The 24,356-nt window shown below is 40.9% G+C and overlaps 1 protein-coding gene across 1 annotated transcript in view; it reads right to left on the reverse strand.

Moving 5' to 3' along the window:
* RP1 (RP1 axonemal microtubule associated) overlaps positions 1–24,356 on the reverse strand; it is a 406,368-nt gene that overhangs the window by 352,725 nt on the left and 29,287 nt on the right. The window contains exons 3-5 of the mRNA XM_075828106.1: positions 11,437–11,600; positions 8,510–8,596; positions 4,656–4,788 (exon numbers count right to left, since the gene is read on the reverse strand). Coding sequence (XP_075684221.1) covers positions 4,656–4,788; positions 8,510–8,596; positions 11,437–11,600 — 384 coding nt within the window. The remainder of the gene's footprint in view (positions 1–4,655; positions 4,789–8,509; positions 8,597–11,436; positions 11,601–24,356) is intronic.

Here is a 24,356-nt window from a genome sequence, read left to right on the forward strand (position 1 = left end):
GCTACTAGATCCATTATTGTAATGAAGGGGGTAAGGAAACAGACAAGTGAGCCCTAATCTACCCGCCACTCAGTCCCTGCCTACTTGCAACGACCCGCCCTAGGCGACGGGGTACAACTGGGCGACGGTCCCTACGCTCAATAAGTGCACGACAGACAAACAGACAAGGGTACACAGAAGCAAGGGAAAAGGGGCAGTTGCCCACGGCAACACCGTGAGCAACAAGAGTGGTGAACGAGCCGAGTCAAACCAGGAGTGTACGACGTACCAAACGCAGAGCAGGAGAGTAGTGAAAGAGCAGAGTCAAACCAGGAGTGTACGAGGTACCAAACGCAGAGCAGGAGAGTAGTGAATGAGCCGAGTCAAACCAGGAGTGTACGAGGTACCAAACGCAGAGCAGGAGAGTAGTTAGTAAGCCAGGGTCAATATGAAGCAGGGTCAAATGGTTCAAGAAGCTGCAGCAGGGCCAGGAAACAAAACGAGAAGAATCACAAGCAAGGAGGAACAGGAAAGGCAGGTATAAATAGACAGAGGGCGGGAGCTAGCTCCGTCTGGCCAGGCTGTGATAGGCTCTCCCACTCCTAAGCCTGCCATCCTGAGTGGTGGAAGATGGAGTCAGTCTCACAGACATAGAAGCAGGTGCAGACTGATTACCTGTGGGCGTGGATACAGAAGCTGTGCCTGGCAGATCCTTAACAATTATATTCCAGAACATGCTGTCTCTCTAAGACTGCCATGCTAGAGTCCTCTGAAAACGGGTCATCGAGTAACAACCACCCTTTGTAGAGAAACTCTGTTGGGAAGCCTTTAATACCCCTTTCATCCCTCTTCCTTATGTATCCACAGCCACAATAAAAAAAAAACTTATGACTACCACTTGTACAAAACTTTCTATTTAAACAAGTATTAAAATGACTGTATCTCTTATAGAAAGTGATTAGCATATTATTAGATATTAAAAAAACAACTAAACAAATGGTAACATCTTTTAAAAAGTGTCCTTGAAAAGAATGAAGTGCTCTCAGCAATAAGCTTTTCTTATACATAAAAATTGAGCATTTCTTTCATATTTTCAATAGCACTGGAGGCTGCCATGCCTGTAAGAATGCAATAATAGTTGAACAGAATAAAAACAAATTTCAGAATGCTATGTAAATAGCCTGAATCATGAAAAATGTCACAATTGATACATATTTGCTGAATCCTCTAGATTTTTGAAAATTGTAAAAATAACCCAGTTTGTACTTTTCCCATTGAAAACCAATAAAAACACACAATAAAAATACATTGCAAACTGAGTGACAGAAAATTGCAAGGATAGTTTGTCATTTTCCAAAGCAATGTTACATGTTCTTTGAATAGACCACAATGGAAAATGCTATAAGTTGTCCAGCAATTGAGTATAAATCTAGGTAAATTCTGCCGTTTACATCTATCAAGAAGATATGTTATTTATTAGGGTGCAAACCTCTGAGACAACCCTACAAAGGGATTGTGGTGCTCCCTGGAGTCAGCAGTCCCTAAAATGTTTACTGAGGTACATCGACATGTCACTAGAATGGGCTGAGCCACAGAGCCAGGTACAGCCGCAAGTACAGGCTCACTGCTGTACCTGGATTTTGAGTGGTGCTCACTACAGTGCAGTGTTCTTACTTTTTGAAAATCATGGGGGTCCCGCGAGTTGTAATCCCAACAATCACATTTGATGACATCCTAAGGATAAGCCATACATGTGTTTTCCTATTAATCTCTTTTATATCATAGGTGTAAAAACCAGAATAGTGTAATTTATTCTCAAACTATTTTAGTTTTCAATAGTACGACTTCCAAATGCAGTCCCAACAATTGATTTTAGGCACCATGTGGCGTCAGTATGCAAGTAACCAGTATGTCGCATATGTGTGCGTAGCTTTAACCCCTTAAGGACCAGGTCTATTTCGGCCTTAAGGAGCACGCATTTTTTTGCACTTCTAGTAAATAATAATTTTTTCCGTAAAAACTTTTATTGTAATTTTTACTGTAATCTTTTATTTTATTTTTTATTAATAAACTTTATCTAACTGTTTTAATTTTTTATTTTTTTTATTAGTCCCACTAGGGTACTTTACCATTCGATCTTCGAATCGCTTATATAATTCTTTGGTATACTTAGCATACCAAAGCATTACTGCCTGTCAGTGTAAAACTGACAGGCAATCTATTAGGCCATGCCTCTGGCACGGCCTGATAGGCATACAGCCAGGGCAGGCCTGGGGCCTTTGTTAGGCCCCCGGCTGCCATGGTAATCCTTCAATGGTCGGCTATTGCATTCGGTGACAGAGGAAGCGCCCTCCCTTTGTTAAACAACTTAAATGTTGCGGTCGTTATTGACCGCGGCTTTTAAGGCGTTAAACGGCCGGAATTGGAGGTTTCTCCAATCCTAGCTGTTGCAGCGGGAGCCCGGCTGTCAGTCACAGCCGGGCTCCCGCAGCGATGGTGCGGGCATAGGAGCACCTAGTGGATTTTGGGGGATCCTTTTTATTAGAATATATTTTAGGCCCCATGTCAGGTTTGGAGAGGTCTTGTGGGGCAAAAACATAGGAAACAACCCCCAAAAATATACCATTTTAGAAATTACACTCCCCAAGGAATTCATATAAGGGTATAGTGGGTATTTTAACCCCACAGGTTTCTTGCTGAATTTCTTGGAATTAGGCCATAAATATGAAAATCTAAATTTTTTCACACGAAAAGTAGTTTTAGCTCAGATTTTTTTCATTTTCACAAAAAATAAAGGAGAAAAAGCACCACAACCTTTGTAAAGAAATTTCTCCTGAGTTCAGAAATACCCCATACGTAGTCATAAGCTGCTGTTAGGACACACGGCAGGGCCCAGAATGGCAGGAGCGCTAGTTGGCATGAAGATTTTGCTGTATTGGTTTCTGGGTACCATGTTTCATTTGCAGAGCCCCTGAGAGTCCGGTAATACCCCATATGTGGTGATAAACTGCTGTTTGGAGAGATAGCAGGGCTCAGAAGGGAAGGAGCGCCATTTGGCTTTTTGTAACTCAAATTTTGCTGGAATGGTTTTTGGGCGCCATGTCGCATTTACAAAGCCCCTGAGGGACCAAAACATTGGAGACCGCCCAAAAGTGACTCCATTAGGGAAACTACACCCGTCAAGGAATCTAACTAGGAGTATAGTGAGCATTTAGACCCTACAGTTTTTTTGCAAAATATATTGTAATTAGGCCGTGAAAATTAAAATATAATTTGTTTTCACTAAAATATAATTTTTTCATTTTAACAAGCGATAAAAGAGAAAAAGCACCCAAAAATGTCTCATTTTTAAACTTATTTTTTGTAGGACAATCTGTAGTTAAATTGGTACCATTTTTGGGTACATGCAACTTTTTGATCAGGTTTTATTTATTTTCTATGACAAATGAAACAGCAATTCTGCAATAGTTTTTTTATTCTTTTTTTTTTCAGTGTTCACTGTGCACTGCGGGTCGATTTGATTATGGCCATATCAAATGTATATCTTTTTTTATGTTCTACAGAGTTTTCACAATATAATCAAGTTTTTATTTATTTTTTGTGTTGCCATATTCTAAGAGCCATAACGTTTTTATTTTTCCATCAAAAAGGCTTTTATTTTGCAGAACAAATTGTAGTTTTTATTGGTACCATTTTAGGGTAAATGCGACTTTTTGATTGCTTTTTATTGTATTTTTTGAGAGGTGAAGTGACCAAAAATATAGATTCTGGTATCTTTTATAATTTTTTTTTTATGGCGTTCACTGCATGGGATAAATAACATAATATTTTTATAGTTCAGGCCGTTACGGACGCGGATATACTAATTATGTATAGTTTAGTTTTATTTTTTTTAATAATAAATTACGTTATTGGGGAAAAAGGGCGATTTTTAAATTTATTACCTGAAACTTTTCTTTTTTTTCTTTTTGTACAACAATTTTTTATACTTTTTTGTACTTTTTTGTTTTTAGTCCCACTAGGAGACTTAAAGTTCTAACTGTTTGATCGCTGTTATAATACACTGCATTACTTATGTATTGCAGTGTATTATACCTGTAATTTCACACTGACAGGGCCTAATCGGCTTCACTTAGCCATCGCTTACCTATTTGCAAATAACAGGAGGGGGAGAGGAGCATCCCTAAAACAGCTCACAGAATCAAGGTACTAGATATCGGGAAGCTAGGCACAATTGGTACGCAATGAAAACTATGGTCACCTATGGAGCAGGTAGTGCGTAAGGGATCAAAGATAAATGTGGTCCAGATACAGTGATTCTTGATGCTTCTTCTACATGGGGACTCCGGTCCTGCAGAAGCTCCTAAAGGCTCAGTACATATATGGACAGTGGCTTCAGGAGCTTCCAAAGGGCCAGAGTACCCTAGCAACATATTCCACTGTATGCCATATCGTGGAATATGTTGCAGCCTACCATCGAAGGTATACGTCGGGAGAACTTCCGACGTATACCTCCGGTGGAAGGTCAAAACACGATGTGAAGAGGAACTAAGAAGCTGATTTCACATTTTACATAGACACCATACAAAATACTCATGGTGCATTCCCTACACTGAAGCTGATCAAAATAGGCAAAACACTTACTGAATAAGAGTACGTATGGATAATATTCTCACCTGGCAGTTTGACATGACCATGACTTAGCACAGGAATCTCTGTGCAGATTTCCCCATCATCCTTGTCACGTGAAAGCCATCGATTTACTTTGATGCAGAATTGTTCATTTGAAAAAATATTCAACAACTGCACCTATAGAGACCAAAGTTAAAATGTATTATTTTCCTTCTATCCTTTTCAGCTTTATATATCATATTTCTTTGGTTTTCTCTTTAGCAATAACACACTTTGACAATTGGGAAAAATGTATTTGTTAGGTTTATGCACATGAATTATGGATCCGCTTCATATGAATCCATAATATGGCACCCATATACTGTTATGTGAAGCATACCACAATTTCCATCTATGTGCGTCATTATATAAGATTATAACATAGGAGGTACACAGAGACTAAAATTCTGGCATGCTCCATTACATAAAGTATTAAGCAGGTATTCATTCTGGAAACATTGCTTCTAGGGGAGAATACAGTGCCTCATGAAGCCCTTAAAGAGCAATGAATATCAGCCAGTACATAAGAGGTTTTAGCAGATTCCCTCTTGAGCCCTTATTAAATAGAATTCAATGTCATATGTACTGTTCATGCTGCTTACCATTGTGTATTATAGTTAAATGGACACTAACTATTTAAACAACTTATGCTAATCTAATAGTTTACCTGATATAAAACAACTTTGTAATGTACTTACTGTTAAAATGCACTTATTTTACCCATGCAAATTTTGTGTAAAGTTACTGCCACTAGGTGTCCCCCTACCTGAAATCTGTTGCCCACTCCCTGATGTCAAGCATTGACGGCTGCAGAAGGTGTGGGGGGTGTCCATATACTGACTGCTATACAAGTCTATGGAGATGGGAGGGGGAGCAGAAGGAGGGAGCAGAGAGAGAGAGATAGTGTGAGTCAGCAACACACACTGCATGTAAGTCTATGGAGGGGGGCAAGGGGAGGAAGCAGGAGCAGATAGATAGACACGCAGGCACCCTACCCATACAAGTCTATGGAGACGGGAGGGGGAGCAGGAGCAGAGTGAGAAACACGCAGGCTGCTGGTAAAAGTTATAGGTCAGACCAGTGCTGGATTCTGGCTTCACTACTCATTACTGCTGTATTATCTCCTCCATGCTGCTGCAGCTTCTATATATGTGATAGATAGAGATAGGAGAGCAGGAATCTCCTCTTCTGTGTGTGTTGTATATAGACAACATTATAGGAGTTAGCTCAGAGAAAACTGAGAAATAGAGAGTGAGCCTGCATGTAGAGGATTTGCCAGACACAGCTTCTGTGTCGACGCCCGTGGGCAATCAGTCTGCACCTGCTCCTATGTCTGTGAGACTGACTCCATCTTCCACCACTCAGGATGGCAGGCTTAGGAGTGGGAGAGCCTATCACAGCCTGGCCAGATGGAGCTAGCTCCCGCCCACTGTCTATTTATACCTGCCTTTCCTGTTCCTCCTTTGCCTGTGATTTTTTCTATGCTTGTTTCCTGGCTTGCTGCTGTTGCTTGTACTACTCATCATCTGCTTGTCATTGACCTTGGCTTTCTGACCACTCTCCTGCTCAGCGTTTTGTACCTCGTTCTCTCCTGGTTTGACTCGGCTCGTTCACTACTCTTGTTCCTGTCAATATTGTTTCTGACAGAGGGGTACAATTTGTTTCATTGTTTTGGAGAGCCTTCTGTAAAAAGTTGGAGATTGATCTGTCCTTCTCCTCGGCTTTCCATCCTGAAACTAATGGCCAAACGGAGAGGACTAATCAGTCTCTAGAACAATATTTAAGGTGTTTTTTCTCTGACTGTCAACATGATTGGGTCTCATTCATTCCCCTCGCCGAATTTTCCCTTAATAACCGGGTCAGTAACTTGTCAGGGGTCTCCCCCTTTTTCTGTAATTTTGGGTTTAATCCACGGTTCTCCTCCGTTTCACCTGGTAGTTCCAACAATCCCGAGGTAGATGTTGTTCATCAGGAACTGTGCACAGTCTGGGCCCAGGTTCAGAAGAACCTAGAGGCATCTCAGAGCATACAAAAGACTCAGGCAGATAGAAGATGTTCTGCTAACCCCTTGTTTGTGGTCGGGGATCTGGTGTGGCTATCTTCTAAAAATGTGCGCCTTAAAGTCCCGTCCAAGAAGTTTGCTCCCCGGTTTATAGGGCTGTACAAGGTCATTGAAGTCCTTAACCCTGTCTCCTTCCGACTGGAGTTGCCCCCGTCTTTTCGAGTGCACAACGTCTTTCATGCCTCCCTCCTTAAACGCTGCTCCCCGTCCTTGGCTCCCTCGAGGAAACCTCTGGTCCCTGTTCTCACCCCTGAGGGGGTAGAATTCGAGGTGGCCAAGATTGTGGACAGCAGGATGGTCCAAGGCTCCCTCCAGTACCTGGTCCATTGGAGGGGATACGGGCCTGAGGAGAGGACTTGGTTACCCGCCCGGGATGTTCACGCTGGGGTATTGCTCAGGAGGTTCCACCTTCGTTTCCCCAATAAACCAGGTCCACCTTGAAAGGGTCCGGTGGCTCCTCATAAAAGGGGGGGTACTGTAAAGGATTTGCCAGACACAGCTTCTGTGTAGACGCCCGTGGGCAATCAGTCTGCACCTGCTCCTATGTCTGTGAGACTGACTCCATCTTCCACCACTCAGGATGGCAGGCTTAGGAGTGGGAGAGCCTATCACAGCCTGGCCAGACAGAGCTAGCTCCCGCCCACTGTCTATTTATACCTGCCTTTCCTGTTCTTCCTTTGCCTGTGATTCTTCTATGCTTGTTTCCTGGCTTGCTGCTGCTGCTTGTACTAATCATCTGCTTGTCATTGACCTTGGCTTTCTGACCACTCTCCTGCTCAGCGTTTTGTACCTCGTTCTCTCCTGGTTTGACTCAGCTCGTTCACTACTCTTGTTGCTCACGGTGTCTCCGTGGGCAGCTGCCCCGTTTCCCTAGCTTCTGTGTACCCTTGTCTGTTTGTCTGTCTTGCACTTACTGAGCGTAGGGACCGTCGCCCAGTTGTACCCCGTCGCTTAGGACGGGTCGTTGCAAGTAGGCAGGGACTGAGTGGCGGGTAGATTAGGGCTCAACTGTCTGTCTCCCTACCCTGTCATTACACTGCAGAAGGGAAAACTGCTAAATAATGCAGAATAGAAGTCATATAATGGCCAGAAAAAGTGTTATTTCTCATGTACACACATATGGCAGCTTTTCAGAAAAGACACCTGAAAAGTTAGGTACGCCTTAATGCACATTAGAGGCTATTGCTGTGAAAATGTGTGGGCTGTATTTTTTTTTTTACTACTTCTGCTTACTAAAAACATTTAAAAAGCATTTGCTTTTGGATCACCATAATCTTAGAGCTATAACTTTTTTTTATTTTTCCATCGACATGTGTGAGGGCTTGCGTTTGTCGGATGAGTTAACGTTTTCATTGGTACCATTTTGGGGTACATGTTAGTGAGAACCTAATAGTTGTGCTAAGATGACAGACCTGGGGCCATTGTTAGGATCCGGCTGCCACAGCAACTTATCAGCACCCACCATCGCAGGGGAGGCGATAAGTTACAGAGGAAACTCCCACACTCTGCCTAACTACCTAGCTGCCCCGGTCAGCAAGGATCGTGGCATTTAAACAGCTGGGATCAGTATTTTCTCAAATCTCGGATGTTAGAGCGTGGTGTCGGCGGTATAAAACAGCCTGCAAGTGATGGCGCGGACACAGCTCCTGTGCCGACGCCAACACCATGAAATACATCTATTTTATATAGTGGGAACGATACAGTGCCCATTACATAAATGTATGTCATAGGGTTAGTAGGGGTTGATAATATTGGACATGTTCTGTATATGCTTTAACATTGGATACAATTAATTACCTCTTCACAGTGCCATCCTGGGGATTCTCCAGTGTTTGTGTGCCCAATTCGTATTTTATAAACTTCTCCAATGTCTCCTATGCTAATCTGAAGAAAATTCAGAAGTAAATAATGATTTAATGACGTCAAGGATTCTTCTCCTGTCATAACAGATTGTAATAACTGAATGTAAAGTTACGTTTTGTCATGTGGTTATTAAGTACGGGGGCACTTACTTTTTCATCATTTGTGTGATATGGGTTTGAAAAAACGTACTTCTTTAAAACATGCATTAATTATAATGATAATAATAATAATAATGGTAATAATAATAATATATAAATATATTCTTTATTTCATTGAGACAAACATGTAACAATAGGCTACATCAGGAAGCGGGTCCTGGGTGTCTCTGTTATGAACTTAGATGTGATGGTTTACAGGTGGATTCTGCGTGTCACAGACACGCAGGACCCGCCGACACTGAACCTGTCAGGTCCGCCGAACTGACGGATTCAGTGTAAAACTAACGATACAGCTGTATCTTCAAAAGTAAAACGATTTTTAATAAAGACTAATTAGACTTCTTTCACACTAGCGTTAGTATCGGCTGCTACGGGGCCCGCGGCATGAGAAGGCCCGTGCCGCTAGCATCCGCTATGGCTGCTACAGTGGTAGTGTCGCCACATTCAATAGTGTCTGTGTCCTTTGGACGCAGATGCTTTTGAACACTATGACAGAACAGGGAGGTATCTCTCACCCGAGCAGGGGATCGGGTGAGATTAGAGGCGTGGCTTAAAATAAAAAACGTTGCCGCTGTGCGCCGCATTGATTGTCCCACTTTGTGATACTTCAAAGTATAGCACTGTCTACAGGGTGGGGGCTGTATAGCACTGTGTGGGGAGGCTGTATAGCCCTGTCTACAGGGGACGCTGTATAACACTGTCTACAGGGAGGCTGTATAGCACTATATGGGGATGCTGTACAGCCCTATCTACATGGGGCGCTTTATAGCACTGTCTGCAGGGGGGGGGGGGACTTTATAGTACTGTCTACAGGGTGGGGGCTGTACAGCACTGTATGGGGAGACTGTATAGCCCCCTCTACAGGGGGCGCTGTATAGCACTGTCTACAGGGGGGGGGGCTATATAGCACTATATGGGGATGCTGTATAGCCCTGTCTACAGGGGGTGCTGTATAGCACTGTCTACAGGGGGGCAGTATAGCACTGTCTGAGGGGGGACTGTATAGTACTGTCTACAGTACTACACTGTAGTACAATGGCACTATTTACAGGGGGGCACTATCTACAAGTGCGGACTGTGTGTGGCACCCAGGGGAGGGGGCCCCAGTCAAAAGTTTGCTATGGGGCCCAGTGTTTCCTAGTTACGCCCCTGCGTTTACCTCTCTTCCGTCAGAGGAAGAGAGGGTTAAAACATTAAACGGAAAGCTCCGGTTCTATTAGAACTACCATTAATTATTTTGTTTCAGTTGCTTTCCCTTTGTTTCTGTTCGCTAGGTTTCCATTTTTTTGAAGAGAAACAAAAGTTCTGCAGACTGAACTTTTGTTTCCTTTAAAAAAAAAAAAAAGAAACCTAGCCACATGTTTATGGAATGGCATCCCTGAGTTCTCAAACTTTTCAAAACTTTATTCTTAGGATATAAGAACCAGACAATTGTGGGCTCAACATGGGCGTAACTACAGCTGTAGCAGCCAGGGCACACTTAGCTGCAGGAATGTTCCTTTTGTGGAGAAGAACACGGTGGTGGATGACTTTCTGCTGTCTATGTTGGCTCTTCTATGTGCTAAAAATCTGGTATGACTCTAAGGATATGTTCACACGGCTTATTTTCGGCCATTTTTCTGGCCATTTTTCTGGCCCTAAATCCTCGAAAAACGGCCGAAAAATTGGAAGCAGAATGCCTCCAAACATCTGCCTATTGATTTCAATGGGAAAAACGGGCGCGAAAAAAACTGAAAATACAGCTCAGTATTTTCAGACATTTTTGGTTAAGCGTGTGAACATACCCTAATATCATGTTGCCGTTTGCATTACTACAGTTCTATCAACAATTTGAGAGGCTCATTCCTGACGTTGTTATGGGGCCCCATGAATTCTATTCTTATGCCCCTTGGGCTCAGGCTTTTACATGTGTACTCTGCGAGCAATAGTGTATTTTAATATGAAACTTGCCTTCAGGCTGTAACTTAGACCAGGAGGACTATTCCTTAGTGAAACATGTAAATGGCACTGTAAGCAGGGTTGCCAAGTGTCCGAAAATTCCTGGACAGTCCGTAAAAATAAAGAATGATTTTATTTTTAAGCGGAAGTAACTTTTGCCAATTATTGCGATTGTAGTTATCATAATTTTAAAGGTCACAGTACGCACTGCTAATGTGTTTGTATCACTTTTCTAAGCTATAGACATAAAACTACTTAGAATCTTTATGATTCTTGTAGCTCTCCAATTTGTCTGTAAAAAAAATTCTTTGTCCTTGATTTTTTAATAAGTTGTACAGAAAAAATTGGGGTTGGCAACCCTGACTGTATGTAAGGCTTGCAACGCTGTTCTTCCTGTCAATTCTGATGGAATCTGTTACAAGCCTCTGACACAGATGTGAACAGAGCCCAAAAAACACATGTGGTCATGTTTTACATTTGTGTTTGTTTCACATAAAAAATGACATTAAAAAAAATGTTAGGGGAGACTAAGTGAATGCAAAATGGCATCAAAATGGTAGCAAAATGGCATAGACTACCTCACTGTCTGCATGAGAATTAACTTTAGAGTCACATGTAACATCCGACTAGTACATTAATTTCACTCTTAAATAACGCACCACAAAAATACTAAACAAATCCCATTGGCGCGCAGGCTGGTGAAGATCACTTAACATCATATTATTAGCTAGCTATGCCTATAAGAATGCCTTTGTGTATACATACATCAAATATATCTTCATGGCCACTCTGGAATATATCTTCTTCATTACCGTACAGAAACACAGGTGCTGATGTTCTGAGATGTCCATAGAACATAATGTACACTTGAGATGTGGTCCCAGCAGATGGCATTTCGCTAGTGAAGATAGATACTTTCCATTTCCCAGCTGAATGAATAGAAGATAAAATAAAAATATAAATAAACAGTTAATTTTTTTTAGCTTTTGCTTAGTGGAAATGTTATAGTAAGGTAATAAATAATATTTCCATTCATTTGACTTCATGTGATCTTTTTGCATTTTAAATGGATCCACCTCCTCAAGCCAAATTAGGTCGGCTCAGAAACAAAGAAACCACAAACAGGGCGCTCCTGTAGGGCGACAACATTTCCGAAACAATAAATCAAAGGTGATGAAAAAAGGGAAACACTCACATGTGGTTTGTGCAGTCACTATAGCACGTAAATGTTCCAGGATTTATGAATATGTTCTGATATCAAACCAAAAAAGAAAAAGAAAAAAGTTCCGGACAAAACCAGCACAACACTGGGTTAGAAAAATAATAAAGTTTTAATTAATTTAGTTTTAAATATTAAAATATATATATATGTGAGAGTATAATTTCCCTGAAAAATACAAATGACAACAAGATTATTAAAATATATGTTCTTAGCTCACATTACACAAATGAAGAGGATTATGGTGAGAGCTATTGGCCTTCATGTTTCAAATTGCAATCTTTCTGTCAGCAGCGCACATCTATTCCTTTGTGCACTTTCTCCAGTGAAGTAGTTGGAAGGGCATGTGCCCTAGGTGTTGGGTGGCAAGGGGACCCCATAGAGCCACTCTACGGTGACCTGGGGTATTTAGTACAGGACTATGGCAGCAGATAGGATCTTTGCCCTGAGTTCAGAAATTCTAGTTACAAGTCGACTTCTCCAATATTGTTAAGCTACATGACCACAATGAATTTCATACATAAAGATAAGTGAATTTCCAAAAACTGATCGAATCGGCAATCCCATTCTATTGGTCCAAATACATTTTACGCAAATTAAAAGTGCCACGATTTCCCTGAAAATTTGCCTTCTGTCGGAGGTATATATCGGGACTACCGGCATATATCTTTGATGGAAGACTGCATCGTATCCCATTATATAAGCATACATTAGGATAGGTCGCCCGAACGCTCTTCACTCAGCCCTCCCATTGCCCCTAGCAGCATGTACACAACCAGTATACATTTTTCTTGGTGCTACGGGCAAGATTTAGAGAGCTTCCCCTCTGAAGCTTGACGCTCTGCCCGGGTTCTCTGGCACTTCTGAAGCTCCTAACGTAACTGTCTATACGTGGACAGTAACTTCAAGAGATTTTCTTGGGGCCGGTGTTCCCAAGCAGAGCATTAGGAGTCCCCAGCGCTGGCAACATTTTGCCGCGGTTCGTGTCCCACAAAACTAAAATGTTTCACATTTTGCCAAACCCTGAAAGTTTTGGGAAATTAAGACCGAATCCGATTAGTTTAGAGTTGATTTGCTCAAAAACCTATTTTATTGTAATATATAGATTTTATCTTTCTCATAGTCTAATAAAACAAATGATAATTATTTGCTACAGGTAGAGATAACTTGTATTACCTGTATGAATATGAACTAAGAATATAACTTTATATTTAGCTGTATAAATCTATTGAGGTCTTTTTTATTTTCTGTGAATATTTAAAATCAGTCGTTTTGAGCTCTTTAAAATCTATAGAAAATATTTGTAATATAAGTTTGAGTGGAGCTTTTTCCAGCAGACATGGTCCTGCTTCCTAACCATGGCGTTTTGAAGGGGCATATACATCGCTTTCTAATCGATGGGGTCTAACTGCCAGGATCCCAAATGATCCTGAGAATGAAGGGGCCGCAACACTGCTGTAGCACTACAATCTTGTCAAAGGTTTGCATAGCAGCGTTCCTGGGCACCTGCTATTTAGGGAACTTCAACACAGCTACCCCTCATTCCCAGAATCGGTGGGGGTCCTAGCACTCAGACACCCACAGATTAGAAAGTGATGGCACATGTAGCTGATGTAGCCGGTGCCAGTGCTGTTAATATATCAGTTGATATACTGAATTGGATGAATGTAGAGATGGTCCAAGCTAAATTAAATAAAATAAATGTGCACAAGGCTCCGGGACCAGATGGGTTACACCCTAGAATTCTTAAAGAGCTTAGTTCAGTTATTTCTGTCCCCCTTTTCATAATATTCAGAGAATCTCTAGTGACTGGTATAGTGCCAAGGGACTGGCGCAGGGCAAATGTGGTGCCTATTTTCAAAAAGGGCTCTAGGTCTTCCCCGGGTAATTATAGACCAGTAAGCTTAACATCCATCGTGGGGAAAATGTTTGAGGGGCTATTGAGGGACTATATACAGTATTATGTGACACTAAATAGCATTATAAGTGACAGCCAGCACGGTTTTACTAAGGACAGAAGTTGTCAAACTAACCTAATCTGTTTTTATGAAGAGGTGAGCAGAAGTGTAGACAGAGGGGCCGCTGTGGATTTAGTGTTTTTGGACTTTGCAAAGGCATTTGACACTGTCCCCCATAGACGCCTAATGGGTAAATTAAGGACTATAGGTTTAGAAAATATAGTTTGTAATTGGATTGAGAATTGGCTCAAGGACCGTATCCAGAGGGTTGTGGTCAATGATTCCTTCTCTGAATGGTCCCCGGTTATAAGTGGTGTACCCCAGGGTTCAGTGCTGGGACCACTATTATTCAACTTATTTATTAATGATATAGAGGAAGGGATTAATAGCACTATTTCTATTTTTGCAGATGACACCAAGCTATGTAATATAGTTCAGACTATGGAAGATGTTCATGAATTACAGGCAGATTTAAACAAACTAAGTGTTTGGGCGTCCACTTGGCAAATGAAGTTTAATGTAGATAAATGTAAAGTTATGCATCTTGGTACCAACAACCTGCATGCATCATATGTCCTAGGGGGCGCTACACTGGCGGATTCACTTGTTGAGAAGGATCTGGGTGTACTTGTAAATCATAAACTCAATAACAGCATGCAGTGTCAATCAGCTGCTTCAAAGGCCAGCAGGATATTGTCGTGTATTAAAAGAGGCATGGACTCGCGGGACAGGGATGTAATAATGCCACTTTACAAAGCATTAGTGAGGCCTCATCTAGAATATGCAGTTCAGTTCTGGGCTCCAGTTCATAGAAAGGATGCCCTGGAGTTGGAAAAAATACAAAGAAGAGCAACGAATCTAATAAGGGGCATGGAGAATTTAAGTTATGAGGAAAGATTGAAAGAATTAAACCTATTTAGCCTTGAAAAAAGAAGACTAAGGGGGGACATGATTAACTTATATAAATATATTAATGGCACATACAAAAAATATGGTCAAATCCTGTTCCTTGTAAAACCCCCTCAAAAAACAAGGGGGCACTCCCTCCGTCTGGAGAAAAAAAGGTTCAAGCTGCAGAGGCGACAAGGCTTCTTTACAGTGAGAACTGTGAATCTATGGAATAGTCTACCGCAGGAGCTGGTCACAGCAGGGACAGTAGATGGCTTTAAAAAAGGGTTAGATAATTTCCTAGAACAAAAAAATATTAGCTCCTATGTGTAGAAATTTTTCCTTCCCTTTTCCCTTCCCTTGGTTGAACTTGATGGACATGTGTCTTTTTTCAGCCGTACTAACTATGTAACTATGTAACTATGTAACTATGTAACATCATAGTGGGAATAACCATATAACTATATGTATATATTTCTGTAAATTTGGCCATGGATGCCAACCAGCAGCGTTCCAGTGATTTTCACTGTCAGGGGTCTATATTGTAAGATATACAAAATTATTGGAATAATTTTCCATCTGATAAATCATTCCTGCTGCTGCAAAAACTATTCATGTACAGTACATTGACGGACATGTATTTTCTATCCGTTAGATGACTAGCAGATTAGGTCAGAACCGATCAGATTTTTTTTTAAAAGAATGTTAATAATTATTTTTACATCTATGTTTATTTTATGTTATATATTCAACTCTCAACACATGTGAAAATAGAGAGTACTATGATCAGAAAGGTGAAAGGGAGATAAATGTAAGTGTAAAAAAAATTTTTTTTATAATTAACCAAGCCCCCTCAGGAGGAAAGTCCCAAAATTGGGTATTGTCCAAAATTACTCAGAGGAGGACAAAAGAGCAGTCACAAAAGCTTAAAAGGACAGCAACTCAATTATTTTGCTTTCTGGTAGTAGCGACTGGTGCAGAAACAGTAACCTTCATGCAGTCAGCTGATCATGTGTCAGTGCAGCCTAAGGTCATGTTCAGACGTGGCAGAATTTTTCCGCTGCAAATGTTGGTGCAGATTTGGGTTAATTACGCAACGAATCTGCACCGACATTTGTATATTTGACAGGTAATTCAGATGTTGCAGATATCACAGCGGACTTTCTACAGATTTCAGTTTTTGCATTGCAAAGGGTGAAATCCCCAGTGAAATTTCGCTTCTTCTCCGCAATGGAATGCGCATGCTGCGGAGGGAAAATTCTGCATCGCAGCCTGATTAACGCACAGTTATTTTCTGCAACGTCTGAATTAACTTTCCTAAAAATGTATAGAAAGAAATGAAAAAAACGTCTGCTGCAGAATTCAAACTGCGGACTGTCCGCAGCGGAATTCAACAGAAATTCCGCCACGTCTGAATGTTCCCTTAGCCTCTGTTCCCCTGAGAACACCGAGCATACGGTAAAACATGTCGGGGAAGGGGGTGTTTAATTATTAGCGGTCATAGAATCTGTAAATCTTTTTAAAAATTTGAGTAGAGGGGAATTAAGGTATTAGTTCCCCTAAGGCTGGGTTCACACGACCTATTTTCAGACGTAAATGAGGCGTATTATGCCTCGTTTTACGTCTGAAAATACGGCTACAATACGTCGGCAAACATCTGCCCATTCATTTGAATGGGTTTGCCAACGTACTGTGCCGACGACCTGTCATTTACGCGTCGTCGTTTGACAGCTGTCAAACGACGACGCGTAAATTGACTGCCTCGGCAAAGAAGTGCAGGACACTTCTTTGCAACATAATTTGAGCCGTTCTTCATTGAAGTCAATGAAGAGCAGCTCAAGATTACGGGTGTCAAAGACGCCTCGCATAATGCGAGGAGCAGCATTTACGTCTGAAACGACGCAGCTGATTTCTCCTGAAAACAGTCTGTCTTTTCAGACGTAAAAGACAGTTCTCTTGTGCACATACCCTAATAGTTTGTAATTAAAATAATTCTACCATTACCACCTACTAGGGTTATTTTTTTTATATGGTTTGTTTTTTTGAGAAAATTCCTTTAAAAGGGAATTCATGTTCTCATGAAAAAATCATTTGAGCTCTGCTGTATATACCTGGAAACATTTCTGGCACTCTGAAATTTTACATGAATGCATATTTTTCAGGAATAAATGCATCCCAATAGAACAAAAATTCATTCTGAAAATTGGCATAGTAGAGTTTTCCTTTATATGTGCTGAAAGTAATATAAGCTATTCATAGTTCATAGAAGGGCCCTCTGACTACTGACATCTGTGCCCACGTAAGCTGCTGGAGTATCCTTCAATTTGCTTTGTATTTCTTGGTAACGTTGCATCTACTTGAATTTCCAGGGAGGTAAATTCTGATTAACAACAAGGATCCTTGTCCAGTTTTACTACTTGGCTATAAGTTGTAATTCTATTTTATTGCACAGCTTTCAACATTCTTTATAATGTAATATATTTGGCAATAAAAATTTCTATTTATTTGAACATTCGGCTCCTCTGACCGCTACTTAATGTAGTCAAAGCTAAATTTATGCTGGGCTCTGAAGACAATTTAGAAGATTAATCATTTAGTTACAATTTCAGCCGAAGAAGGAAAAAAATGAAGCAGTAAGATTGTATATCTTGCATACGTTGTTTACAATACGCTGCAATGACTCCAGACTTCAACCAACACAACCATTTTCCGCTACCAACACTTCCACCTAATTGATTTTAGGAGATATTGGATACTATATTGAGGGCTTGTCCACACGTAACTAATTGACATGGTGTGGTACGAAAAATAGGCACTGCAGGCGAATTTCAGCTCTGAAATTTTTTGTGTAGCGTGTAGATGAGATTTGTTAAATCTCACCCACTTTGCTGCTACTGTATTCTGCTGCGTATTTTCCGTCCGCAATTCTGAATGGAAAATACGCAGTAATTCCGCTAGGTGTGGACAAGCCCTAAAGGGAACTTTAACCCATTTCCGCCGCGGCCATTTTTCAGATTTTCATTTTCATTTTTTCCTCCCCACATTACAAAAACCATAACTTTTTTTTATTTTTCCGTCAATATAGCCCTATAAGGGCTTGATTTTTGCAAGACGAGTTGTAATTTTTCATGGCACCATTTATTGGACCATATAATGCAATAGGAAACGGAAAAAAAATGATTTGTGGCGGAAAATGAAAAAAAAAATACAGCAATTCCTCCATTGTGTTTTGCTCTTAGTTTTTATGGCGTTCAACGTGCAATTAAAATGACGTGTTAATTTTATTCTGCGAGTCAATACGATTAGGGCAATACCAAATGTATATATTTTTTTTATATTTTACTACTTTTAGAAACGGAAAAACTAATTGTAACATGCCCTATTTTCGGCCGTTCTCCCGGCCGACCGGCTCCCATAGAAGTCTATGGGGCCGGGTAATACACGGCCATTACTGGAATGTGTTCCGAGTGACAGCCGTGTCTTCCGTTGCTCGCTCTCTCCTTCTCACAGTGCGAAGTGCATGTGAGGAGGAGGGTATTTTTTTGCTCCCTGTAGGAGTGGAATCCCTGGCCACAGCTTCGGCAACGCTGTAGCCAGGGATTGGGGATTCTGCTCCAGGAGAAGTCCCTGACTTCACTGTCCATATATGGACACAGTGACGTCAGGGACTTCTGAAGCGGAATCCCCGGTGCTGTGGCCGTTGTTTCCGCTCCAGGAGAAGTCCCTGACTTCACTGTCCATATAGGGACACAGTGAGGTCAGGGACTTCTGAAGCGGAATCCCCGACCCTGTGGCCGGTGTTTCCGCTCCAGGAAAATCCCTGACTTCATTGTCCATATATGGACATTGAAGTCAAGGACTTCTCCTGGTGCGGTGGCGCTATCTACAGAAAGGAAGGGGGTGCCATCTATGGGGGGGTGCTATGTAAAAGGTTCTGGGTCTGTGTGGCATTACATACAGGGGGCTGTGTGGCACTACCTACAGGGGGATGTGTGGCATTACCTTCAGGGGGCTGTGTGGCATTACCTACAGAGGACTGTGTGGCACTACTTACAGGGGGCTTTGTGGCACTGTGTACAGGGGGCTGTGGCAGTATCTACAGAGGGCAGTGTGTGGCATTATCTACAGAGGGAAGTGTGGGGCAAAAAAATTACAAACAAAATTCATCCGTTTTTAAAATGGACAGGGAAAAAAACGGATGCAAAACGGGTCAAAATGAGCCGTTAAAAACGGAAACACGGCCCAAAATGAAAACTGAACGGATGCAAAACGGCCAAGTAAAACGGACCAAAACGGCCGTTTTTATCGGCCGAAACTTGGACCCTGTCGTGTGAATAGTGGGTAACAGGAAAAATTTTGGTGACTAAAATACATTTAAGACTTTACTTAGAAAGCAAGGATGCAAATAAAACGAGTTATTTATAATTAGCTTATGTTACTAGCAGCTACCCCAGAAAAGAAGGCGCTTGCCTGCATTATACCTTTTAATTAGGGTTATTTCCATAATACATGTAACGGAATAATCTCACATCATTATTATAATTATTCAACTATAATATTTTTTTCCACTTACACTGTATTCCCCAGATAGTTTCTTGTAGCATGGCATGTCCTAAGAATCAATGAACAAGAACATAGACTCGTTCTAGCCTAAACTTACTTACAGACATCTGAATGGCTGCACTTCTATCACATAACAAAAAATGAGCTGATTTAGAATTATGGGCGACCCCTTTAACCCCCCCCCCCACCCCACAGAGGTATAGACTTCCCCAGGTTGCTATGTAAGCAACAGCTGACATGAAGACAAGTGTCAGATTTGTAGTCCAGTACTGAAATGTTTAACAGGATTGTAGTCGTGCGTTATCTATAGTCAGGACAGGCAGACTACTTGCGGAATGGGTTAGCAGGAACAGGCACTGTACAGAAATAAAGTCAGAAGTGTTGCTGGGTAAAAAGACAGAAAGATATAGCAGACAAACACCTTAGCAGAGTATTGGCTCCTATAGGACCTAATGCCCAGGCGTGGGGGATGTCACCAGGACCCTTAAATAACCAGATGTGCTCAGCCATAGGCTGTATTTATATTTGGCGCGCAGTGGTCTTTTAAGAGGCTGGGAGCGGCACACACGTGCAGTAGTAGAAGCTTGATGACAGACGGTGGCCACGCAGAGCTGGTAAGTAGCTGGCGTCGATGTTATAATCTCTTTTATCTTTCATCTTTATTGTAGCACTGTATACTATTACATAATTATTATCTAACTGCCAATTGTTGTCATTAAAATACTTAAAATATTTCATTCTCACCCATTGTTCTCTGTATAAAAGTTTGGACTGACATTAAATTACAAAAGTAAATTATATCCATTTTACAAGAAAAAATATATGTGCCCATTATGTGGGTAAATGAGCTGGCGTACAGTGTTTATTTGCTGATATAAAAACATTCATAATACATGTGTAAAGTTAACCAGGCTGTACCAGATTAATTACAAGCCATAATCAAAAGAAAATAAGTCACATTATCTTCAGGAAATGTCGGCACTACGGAAAGTTTTTGGAAAATTAATCAGAGTTTAGTGAGCGGGATGAAATGACACTTCTCCTTTTATTAACACACAATAAACATTTAGGACTTTTTGCTCGTATCCACAGATAGAAATAAAACATGTTCTGCTGCATTTTATTACCCCGGCAGCCAATGCAGTTTTAAGGGATGGATATTTGGCCTGAAAAAATTGTGCCAATTGCAAATAAATTTTACATAGCATTCACAGAACCATTTGTCTTTGGCTCACAAATCTTTTTTCAGTACCTGAGTTTTTGGTAGGTACTTAGAACACAGTTAACAAGGCTATAGAAACTTTTGATGTCATCTTTTAATGTAATGTTGGCATTTTCTGATAGTAGGCACTTTTCTAATGTACTTTTATTAATAATGTTCTTTGTTTCAGCGCTGCAGCTTCTATGTATACACTGTACATAGAAGCTGCAGAATGATGTTTTCAGCCGAATTCGTAAGTAAATCAGCAATGCTCTAGCCGGGGATTCCTCTCCTGGAGGAGCCCCTGACGTCACTGTCCATATATGGACAGTGACTATAGGGACTTTGAGATGCCGGAATCCCCGGTCAGTGCAGTTCTAGCTGTAAACAACCGGAGGTATCACCAGTGGAAAACACAGTCAGGAATGGAAGCTGTATACTATATGATCACACTGCGTTGCTGGGCAGGGAAGGAGGAGAAGCTGTTTGCTGATTGGACAGCGTCATACAGAAAACATTACACCACCCAGAGTGAAAAGAAAGAGTCACCTCCTATTAGGCTATTAGAGCCAAATTAGTATATTTAGAAAAATGCTCATAACTTTGCATATAATAAAAGTTTTTGAAAAAACAAATCACACTGTAGTTATCAGCATCACAGCGCCTATTAGCTTAGTTAAGAAATATGGAAAGAATAAACTAGTGACAGATCCTCTTTAACACTACACGTGCTGGTGTATAACTAAGCATATAAAGTCAGACTGTATTCAGAAGAGCGTTATAAAACTCGCATTTCATCAGGGAAAAACTGATGCATTTCATAATGGTCTATTCAGTATCGTGTCACAGTGTGTTACGTGTGTCAGAGTGCGTTATGTAGCATCAACTTCCTGTTTATTCTCAGCGTTTCCTAGCAACCCATTCGTGAAAAACAAATAGATTTTTTTAATGGACCCATTTACCGGGCGAGTCTAACATGAGAATTGGACCATAGTAGTGCACGCTGCAATTTTCTCTGCACGGACTCATATTCTGTGTGGAAAATCTGACAGGTGGACGAGCCCATTAACTTTAAAGTGTCAGCGATCATTCTGTGTGCTGTCAGTTTTACATTCGGACAGCACACAGACGTGAAGATCGCTGATCTGAATAGGGCCTCAAGGTGAGTGGGACATCGCATAATGTCACTGTGAAGGGTGTGGCAATATATGTGATAGTGATAGGGTGGAGAGAGTCTGTGATGTCACAGCCAGAGCATTATTAATAGTCGATTCTTGCCTATAGCACTAGCAACATAGGTAGACCCTCACTAGAGATGAATGCATGATTCCTCCTACAAAACTGTTATCATTGTGAGCACATTGCCAAAACAAAAACCTCCTTAGTGGTAGAAAGGTAGATGAAGAATTTGGATGTGTACTAAGATTACCAATCCCAGAAGTGAGACTTCTGCTGACAAGTTTTGTATTTATGGTCAGATTGCGGCTCACTAGCAAAAGATGGTATACCAGGGGATCGCCAACTGCAAGATTAAAAAGAACCAAGAGACCATCCAGTCCCTGCAGCATGAGAACAAGAAGCAGAGCAAGATGGTGAATATGAGAGAAGCAGACTGAGTGGCTAAAAACATGCTGATGTTCCGGTCATGGAGTGCAAACAAGAACAGCAATTGGGAAATGCCAGGAGAAGCTAAAGATTGTATTTAACCACTTGCCTACCGCTGAATGACTAGATATGTTACAGCGGTAGGCAGTTAACTGTGACCTACCGTTTTTAAATGGTGTCCACATTAACTGTCTGCCATCCTCGAGTGGCGTTGCAGATCCCTGTGAGCGCACTGTTGGTATACAGCAACGGTCACAGGGAAAACCCTGGAGTACTGCTACCTTGTTAACCCCCTAGATACCGCGGTCAATAGAGGTTGGTGGCATGTAGGGGGTTAGACAGAGGGAGGGGGCTCCCTCTGTCACTCCTTCGGCAGTCCACGACGTGATCGCAGGGTGCTGATGGATTAAGAAGGCAGCCGGGGGCTTAGCAATGACTCCCAGACATGCCATAGGTATATGCCTATTAGACCGTGCCAGATATCGCCTAATAGATTGCCTGTCAGTTTATCCTTGACAGGCAATAATGCTTTGGTATACTGAGTATACTATAGCATTATGAAAGCGATCAGTAGATTGTATTATGAAATCCTCTAGTAGGAAAAAATAATAGAGTTTAATAAAGTTTATTACAGAAAAGTTTAAACTAAAAGTAAAGGAAAAAATTTTTTCCCTTAAAAAGTGATTTTATTTTCCATATGTGGGAAAAAACTAATTGTCACATACATTGTTTGGCCACCATCTGAAGCACCCGTATAATAAAGTTAACATATTATTTAAACAGTGAACGATGTAAAAGAAAAACCCACAAAAAACAATTCTACCCTTAAAAAAACAGTAATAGAAGTTAATAAAAAATGTATATCTACCAGAAAATGGTTCTATTAAAACATATAACTCATCCTGCAAAAAACAAGCCCTCATACTGGTATAGAAAAATATTAAAAGTTATTGCTCTCTGAATGCGTCAATGCAGGAAAAAATTCTACAAAGAAGAAAGAAAAAATTCTACAAAATTGATCAGTAATAAAGGGGGATAAATGGTCCGGTAATAAAGTGGTTAAGCAAAATGATGGTATTGAGCAGGAGGATGGAGCCACCCAGAAAGAACAGTCTTTGCTCCGTCTGGAATGTCAACGGACAAAATCACAGCTAAATTAATAATAATAAACTTTATTTATATAACGCCAACATATTCCGCAGCACTTTACAATTCAGGGGGAACATGAACAGATAATATCCAACATTACATAGTGACAAAAATAATTAACCATTCAAACAAGAGGAGTGAGGACTCTGCTCGCAAGAGCTTACAATCAGCTAAATTGATAGGACTTGGAACATATCAGTGCTGAGTTTTAATTGATTGAAAGTGAACGCTTGAACTCTTGAAGCAGACTTTAAAGAGGGTCTGTCACCACATTATAAGTGGCCTATCTTGTACATGATGTGATCGGCGCTGTAATGTAGATTACAGCAGTGTTTTTTATTTAGAAAAATGATCATTTTTGACAAAGTTATGACCTATTTTAGCTTTATGCTAATTAGTTTCTTAATGGACAACTGGGCGTGTTTTACTAATGGCCAAGTGGGCGTTGTACAAAGGAGTGTATGACGCTGACCAATCAGTGACCAATCAGCGTCATACACTTCTCCCCATTAATTTATTCTGCACATAGTAAACCTGCGTTGTTCACTATGTGCAGTTACTCAAGTGTCCTGACAATGAATATATATTACCTCCAGCCAGGACGGGATGTGTATTCAGAATCCTGACACTTTTCTCTAACGTTTGTGGTTGATTTACAGCACAGCAGACGTAGTCTCGATGTAAATGACAGTTTACAGTGTAATCTCGCGAGACTACGCCTGCTCTGCTGTAAATCAACAACAAACGTTAGAGAAAAGTGTCAGGATTCTGAATACACATCCCATCCTGGCTGGAGGTAATGTCTATTTATTGTCAGGACACTTAAGTAACTGCACATAGTGAACAACGAAGGTTTACTATGTGCAGAATAAATGAATGGGGAGAAGTGTATGACCCTGATTGGTCACTGATTGGTCAGCGTCATACACTTCTCTCCACAACGCCCACTTGGTCAAAAAGTTAAACATGTCCAGTTGTCCATTAAGAAAGTCATTAGCATAAAGCTAATATAGGTCATAACTCCGTCAAAAATTATCGTTTTTCTAAATAAAAAACACTGTTGTTATCTACATTACAGCGCCGATCACATTTGTACAAGATA

Source organism: Rhinoderma darwinii, chromosome 5, assembly GCF_050947455.1.
Source record: "Rhinoderma darwinii isolate aRhiDar2 chromosome 5, aRhiDar2.hap1, whole genome shotgun sequence".
In the NCBI taxonomy this organism is placed as follows: domain Eukaryota; kingdom Metazoa; phylum Chordata; class Amphibia; order Anura; family Rhinodermatidae; genus Rhinoderma; species Rhinoderma darwinii.